This window comes from Ursus maritimus, unplaced genomic scaffold (assembly GCF_017311325.1).
Source record: "Ursus maritimus isolate PB19 unplaced genomic scaffold, ASM1731132v1 scaffold_33, whole genome shotgun sequence".
In the NCBI taxonomy this organism is placed as follows: domain Eukaryota; kingdom Metazoa; phylum Chordata; class Mammalia; order Carnivora; family Ursidae; genus Ursus; species Ursus maritimus.
The window spans coordinates 23,354,692-23,361,016 of record NW_024425897.1 but is presented as its reverse complement, the minus strand read 5'-3'; the positions used below and the strand labels follow the sequence as shown (position 1 = coordinate 23,361,016).

General features: G+C 40.5%; 1 protein-coding gene across 2 annotated transcripts in view; it reads left to right on the top strand.

The window, feature by feature from the left end:
• Positions 1–589: 589 nt before the first annotated feature.
• Positions 590–6,325, top strand: part of ZCCHC8 (zinc finger CCHC-type containing 8) — a 28,785-nt gene continuing 23,049 nt past the window's right edge. The window contains exons 1-3 of one of the 2 annotated variants that reach the window (XM_008688846.2): positions 590–893; positions 2,392–2,434; positions 6,088–6,162. In XM_008688846.2, the coding sequence (XP_008687068.1) occupies positions 695–893; positions 2,392–2,434; positions 6,088–6,162 (317 nt within the window). In that variant the 5' untranslated portion in view covers positions 590–694. The remainder of the gene's footprint in view (positions 894–2,391; positions 2,435–6,087; positions 6,163–6,325) is intronic. The other variant, XM_008688847.2, reaches the window with a different exon arrangement.

The window sequence follows — 6,325 nt, the reverse complement described above, 5'->3', positions numbered from 1 at the left end:
AGCTTTTTGCTCTCTCTTGCATCCTCGAGCTCTGGAACAGTGATTGGTATGTTGAACGTGGTAAATAAATGTTATTTGATGAATGAATGATTGCATGAGAGAAACCACCGAAACCCGCAACAGACAAATCTAAAACGGTCTGATTTAGCCAGTTTTTCATGAAAAAAAAAATGCAACAAGCTCAATAAACTGAAGTAGCTTGTCCAAGATCACAAAGGTAATCTGTGACAAAACTAGTGCTCCTTATTCTCTTGTTGCAATTTAGCACGCACACTAGAATCTGTGATAAGACATGCGTCATGCTCTGATTTTTCAGCCTTAGATGCATCAAAGGGACAATATATATTGTTTTAACACATTCTGATCTAGTCAGGCTTCCTGAATGTTTAAAAGGGACCAATCCCAGTATGCAATGCAAACAATGAGTTAACAGTCACTTAGAAACCACATGTCCCAGCATGCCATGCTCCCGAGCAATCTCGGAAGTGGCTCCGAGAGACGCCATTGCATTCTGGGAATTGTAGTCTCTTGGGACTGGCCCGCCCCTTGTGCAGCTTCGGCGGCCTGCGTCTGGAGAAAACCCTACCGGGTGGCTTAACCCGACCCAAGCCGGAGCGAGCGGTGCCGCCCTACAACCTTCGCCCCCGGCCCGGCGGCCAGCTCCGCCTCTTCTCGAATCTTTCCCAAGCCCAAGATGGCGGCGGAGGTGGATTTTGGCGACCTAGAGTTGTTCGAGGCTTTTGACCACCCAGAGGAGTCGATTCCGAAGCCCGTTCACACCCGCTTCAAGGACGACGACGGCGACGAGGAGGACGAGAACGGGGCCGGCGACGCGGAGCTGCGGGAGCGGCTTCGGGAGTGCGAGGAAACCATCGAGCAGCTCCGCGCCGAGAATATCCTTCCCGCTCGCTTGGGCCCGGTCACCGGCGTGCGGTGGGCGGCATGTCTGGGAGGGCGCGGGCGGAAATTCCAGGAGGGCCAGAATTCCGAGTAATGTCTCTCTCTCGCCCCGCAGGCGGGCGGAGAATCGCGTGTTCGGCTTGCGTAAGCTGCCCCGGGGCCCGGGCGCACACCTCTCTCCTCCGGGGATCCTTGTCTTGGACACTCGCTCCTCGGCGCCCCCCAAGCTGGGGCTGGTGTTTAGGATTATTTCAGACTGGTCGTAGGCTGGTCACCACTTCCTCTCCTCCTCCCTGAAGTCCTTATCCTATCTCATTTCTTTGCAGCCAAGCTTAAGTTGATGTAGTCATGTTATAGTTCTATCTGTTAGGAGATGGTAGCCAGATAGTCAGACCTTAGGTTAGGTCTGTTTTTTATAGCGGGGCAGGAGCCAGTGGTTTTAGGATGTGGGAGTTGGGAGTTTAAGGATTTGAGGCATGCGGAGAGAAATGGTTAATTGCCTGATTGAAATTGGGGATTCATTTTAAAGTGGTTGGACTTGAAATACCTTCCGTTGCAGAGCTTTAGGAAAAAACGCGCCAAATAAGTTTCCGTTTGGCTTAGTTACATGATTACAGCCTCTGTAGCAAGATTTGTTAGTATGGTTATTTACATTCTTAGAGGTGTTTGGGTTTTTTTTTTTTTTAACTATATGCAGATGATTTCGGTTCAGATAGTTTTTCCGTTTAAAATGAAACCCTGAATCATCTTTAAAGGTTTTTGAAGTCTGTTTTTTATTCAGGATGCAGTTTTCCTTTACATTTTAATATGTAAAATTTCAAAATACAGAAAAGTTTAAAGATTGTACGGTGAACATCCATAGATTCTATCCTAGATTCTTGGTCATTAAGTTTGTTTTACTGTATTTACTTTATCACTTATCATGCTGCTCTTTATTTTTCTTTTCGTTTTATTTATTTATTTATTTATTTTTGAGGGGGAGAGCATGCATGAGCAGGGGCAGGAAGGGTGGGCAGAAGGAGAGGGAGAGAGAACCTCAAGCAGGCTCCACGATCATAGGGAGCCCCTTGGGGCTCCCTCTCATGACCCTGAGATCATGACCTGAGCTGAATTCAAGAGTCAGATGCTTAACCAGCTGATCCACCCAGGCGCCCCCATGCTGCTCTTTCTTAAATGAATTGCTGTTTGAGTTTTGATGGGGTACTGTTGTTTGAATAACACTTTTGGTTGAGTCTGTTAGTCTCTTTTGAACTACGTGACCCTGTCTTAGAATATCTGTGTTGGAAGAGGTGAGAAAACTTTTAATTTTTAGGTTTAAATGCCTAGCCCTGCAACAAAACAGAAGCTCAGTTAAGTGTGTCATCTTCAAAATATTTTTAGGTCTTTTTACAGTTTATAATACTCAGACACCGAAAGTAAGAGTGAGTAGTTGAATTTTATGATATTTATGATTCTGTTTATGAGGGCTTATATTCCTTAACAAGTAATAACATCAAGAACTTAAAAGAAAATTGAACATTCTGACTCGACCAAGGTATGAGATATGCAATTACACCATTGTTGTCCTTTATTAATATTTTATATTTAGCTATAATTTCTTTGTAAAAAGAGTAGGACTTTTGTATTGTTTTTATTTGTTCAACGTTATCTGAAGAAATCAGTAATGATCCTTTATTTTTAATTTCTGGTGGTAAAATTTGAATTCTCATAACTATCATTAAACTTTTAATTTATTATTTTGCTGGGGATGTTAACTAGATTTATTGTGGTGATCATTTCACAACATATACAAATGTTGAATCATGATGTTGTATATCTGAATAACTTTTAAACTAACTGGGTAAAAATATTTGTGAAACATATCCAGAAAATTTTGACTTAATGTTCAGAACAGGCAAGTTGCCAACCTAGCTGTTCTTACTCCACAAACATTTCTGGGAAGTTAGAATTAAGATTATAGTTATTACTCTTGGTGTAGATTTATTTACACAGTTAAAATGTGTTCCTAAATAGAAATGATTCGAAATTTCATTTTAGGGAAAGAGAAATTAGTGTGCTTTTAAAGAAAGTACAGTGAGTAGATTTGCATTCAGACATCTGACTTTTAATCTTTTAATACAAATTTATTTAACAGACCACTAAATCTGAAATATTTGTCGAAGTATAAACTTATTATGTGGAATGGTATTATCAAGCTTGCAGATTTTGGGGGGCCGTGATCCAGTGTCACATGCACTTTTTTGTCTCTGGTACCAGCTGAAGTAACCAGCTACACCGGTGACTAAAGGTTTAAAATTTCAGAATTTAGGTGTATTTTGGAAACCTTTTCATGCCCTACCTTTCTTCCTCTATGTGAGCACACTTTGTGGATCTAAACTCATTTGTGGTTAGATATTAAATGTATTGAATATAACTGGGATTCCTCAAAAATCATAATTTTTTGATATTTAAAGATACTAGATAAGCACACTTCCTAATAGAGTTGATAATTTAAACAAATACTCCATTACAGAGGAGTTATAATCACTCGAATTTGAATGATAGCGTCATAGGCTTTACCAGTACATGAGTAGGCATTAGTATCCTAAAAAAGGAATAAATAAAATTTTTCTTTTTAGAATTAGTGCTCTTCATGTTGTCAGACTGATAAAGCATTGTACAGAAGATTTAGAAACAAAAAGAAATAAAATTATATAGGTAAAATTTGTACGCCCAGCCTCTTGGTTTAATCCTTACTTTTGGAACTGTCATGATCAGAAGTTCTTTCCTTTTTGTCCAATAAGCATTTTTAATTTTATATTATGAAAAATTTCAAATCTATGGAAAATGAATAGTACAATTAATACACATTTTCATCAGTTAAATTTAACAGTTAATATTTTGCCATATTTCCTTTTCATCCCATATGCACATTTTACCCTAAATATTTCAGCATGTAACTTAAAAAAAAAATTTTTTTTTTAATTTATTCATTTGACAGCCAGCCAGTGAGAGAGGGGACACAAGCAGGGGGAGTGGGAGAGGAAGAAGCAGGCTCCCAGCAGAGCAGGGAGCCTGATGTGGGACTTGATCCCAGGACACTGGGATCATGACCTGAACCGAAGGCAGACACTTAACGCCTGACCCAGGCACCCCTCAGCATGTAACTTTTTTTTTTTTTTAAAGATTTTATTTATTTATTTGACAGAGATAGAGACAGCCAGCGAGAGAGGGAACACAGCAGGGGGAGTGGGAGAGGAAGAAGCAGGCTTCCAGCGGAGGAGCCTGATGGGGGCTTGATCCCGGAATGCCTGGGATCACGCCCTGAGCCAAAGGCAGACGCTTAACGAATGAGCCACCCAGGTGCCCCTCAGCATGTAACTTTTTTAAAAACAAGACTTTGTCGTGCGTAATCACAAGACTACTATCACAATAACTGGCATGATTTTCTTAAAAACATTCCCAGCAGCTCAGTCCAGATTCAGATTTCCCCAACTGAATGTCTTTATAGGTGATTGCTCAAATTGGACTCTAGTTAAGGACCATACAATTGCATGTGGTTTTTAAAAACATCATGTATTTTTTTTTTAAGATTTATTTATTTTAGCGAGTGAGTGAGAGAGCGCGCGCGCTTGCGCGCAGGAGGGAGGGGCAAAGAAAGTCCTAAGCAGATTCCACACTGAGTGACTCAGTGCCTAGCCCTTCGCTAGGCTTGATTCCCGGAACCCTGAGATCATGACCTGAGCCAAAACCAAGAGTTGGTCGCTTAACCAACTATCCCACCCAGCCCCCCCCCCCCGAAATCATGTGGGTTTTTTTTAAAGATTTTATTTATTCATTTGAGGGAGAGAGAGAGCATGCACTTGAGAGTGAGTTTGAGGGGAGGAGCAGAGGGAGAAGGAGGGAGAGAATCTCAGGCCGACTCTGCGCTCAGCATGGAGCCCGACAAGGGGCCGATCCCATTGCCCTGAAATAGTGACCTGAAATCAAGCCTTGGATGCTTAACTGACTGAGCCACCCAGGTGCCCCAGAACATCATGTCTTTTTAAAAAGAGAAGTTTGTGCAAATTCAAACAAATTTCTGAAGGTCTCCGTATTTTACTTTTGTTTCTTGATGCGAGCAATTCCAAATACAGACTGCCTGATTTCACCTCCTGTGCAGGGAAAGGAATAGGAGGCAGATGGGGAGGGGAGGAATCTAAGACTCAGCTGGTCCAGGTTCCCACCAGGATATTGTACAGTTTGGGGGGCCACATTCTACTTTTTTTTTTTTTTTTCGTTTTTAAAGATTTTATTTATTTATTTGTCAGAGAACAAGCAGAGGGAGCGGCAGTCCAAAGGAGAAGCAGGCTCCCTACTGAGCAAGGAGCCCGATGCGGGGCTCAATCCCAAGAACCCGGGATCACGACCCGAGCCGGAGGCAGACGCCGAACCACTGTGCCACCCAGGCGTCCTATACTTTTTTTTTTTTCTTTTTTGGCAGTATTTGAAAATCAAATCCAGGAACAATATACTTTTTTTTTTTTTTTAAAGATTTTATTTATTCATTTGACAGAGCACACAAGCAAGGGGAGCAGCAGGCAGAGGGAGAAGCAGGCTCCCCGCAGAGCAGGGAGCCCAATGTGTGGCTCAGTCCCAGGACCCTGGGATCATGACCTGAGCCGAAGACAGACATTTAACCAACTGAACCACCCAGGCGCCCCAACAATATACTTTTTATATCTCTGCTTTAGTATCTGGGATTTGAAATAGTGAAATGTGCAGTGGCCTCTAAGAGGCTGTCCATTTAAAGTGTTTCATTTTCCTATATATTCCTAATCTAAATTTACTCTGATTCTTTTAGAAATATATTGTTGTAACCTGCTGGTTTATCCAGACCCTCCCTTCCCCCAGTCGGTAAAGAAACTAGCCATTAGATAAGGAATTTTTTTGGTTGAAAACTGAAAGATTAACTATAGTTTTAAGTTTTTTGTGAAATATTTTTAGAAATAGGTAAGGGATACCTCTGTAAAACCATTAAAGTAGGTAAAATTTCATGAAAACTTAGATTTTTTTTTGAGAAAACGAGTTCTTGTTGGTTCTTAATCTTATTTGTAAACTATTCTATGATCTTTGGTACTTAGTAATTACAAGAGTTATGTGTTTATACAAACATTTATGAGTTTTACTTCAATATATTCTAAGAATATGTTTTAACTTCTGTTTTAGTGGAATATTGGTGAACAATACTAAGTTAGATGGACCTTTATTACAGATTCTATTTATGAACAATGTTATTTCAAAGTAAGTAATTTTCCCTTTTCTACGTAAATGAGTTAATGTGTTTATGAAACAATGTCTTCTATAAGTATGCGGTTTTCATTTGTCCTTATTCCATCTTTATTCTTTTACTTAAAATTTAGAGAATCATGATTAAGATCAAGGACATTAGCGTCTATAAACCTGA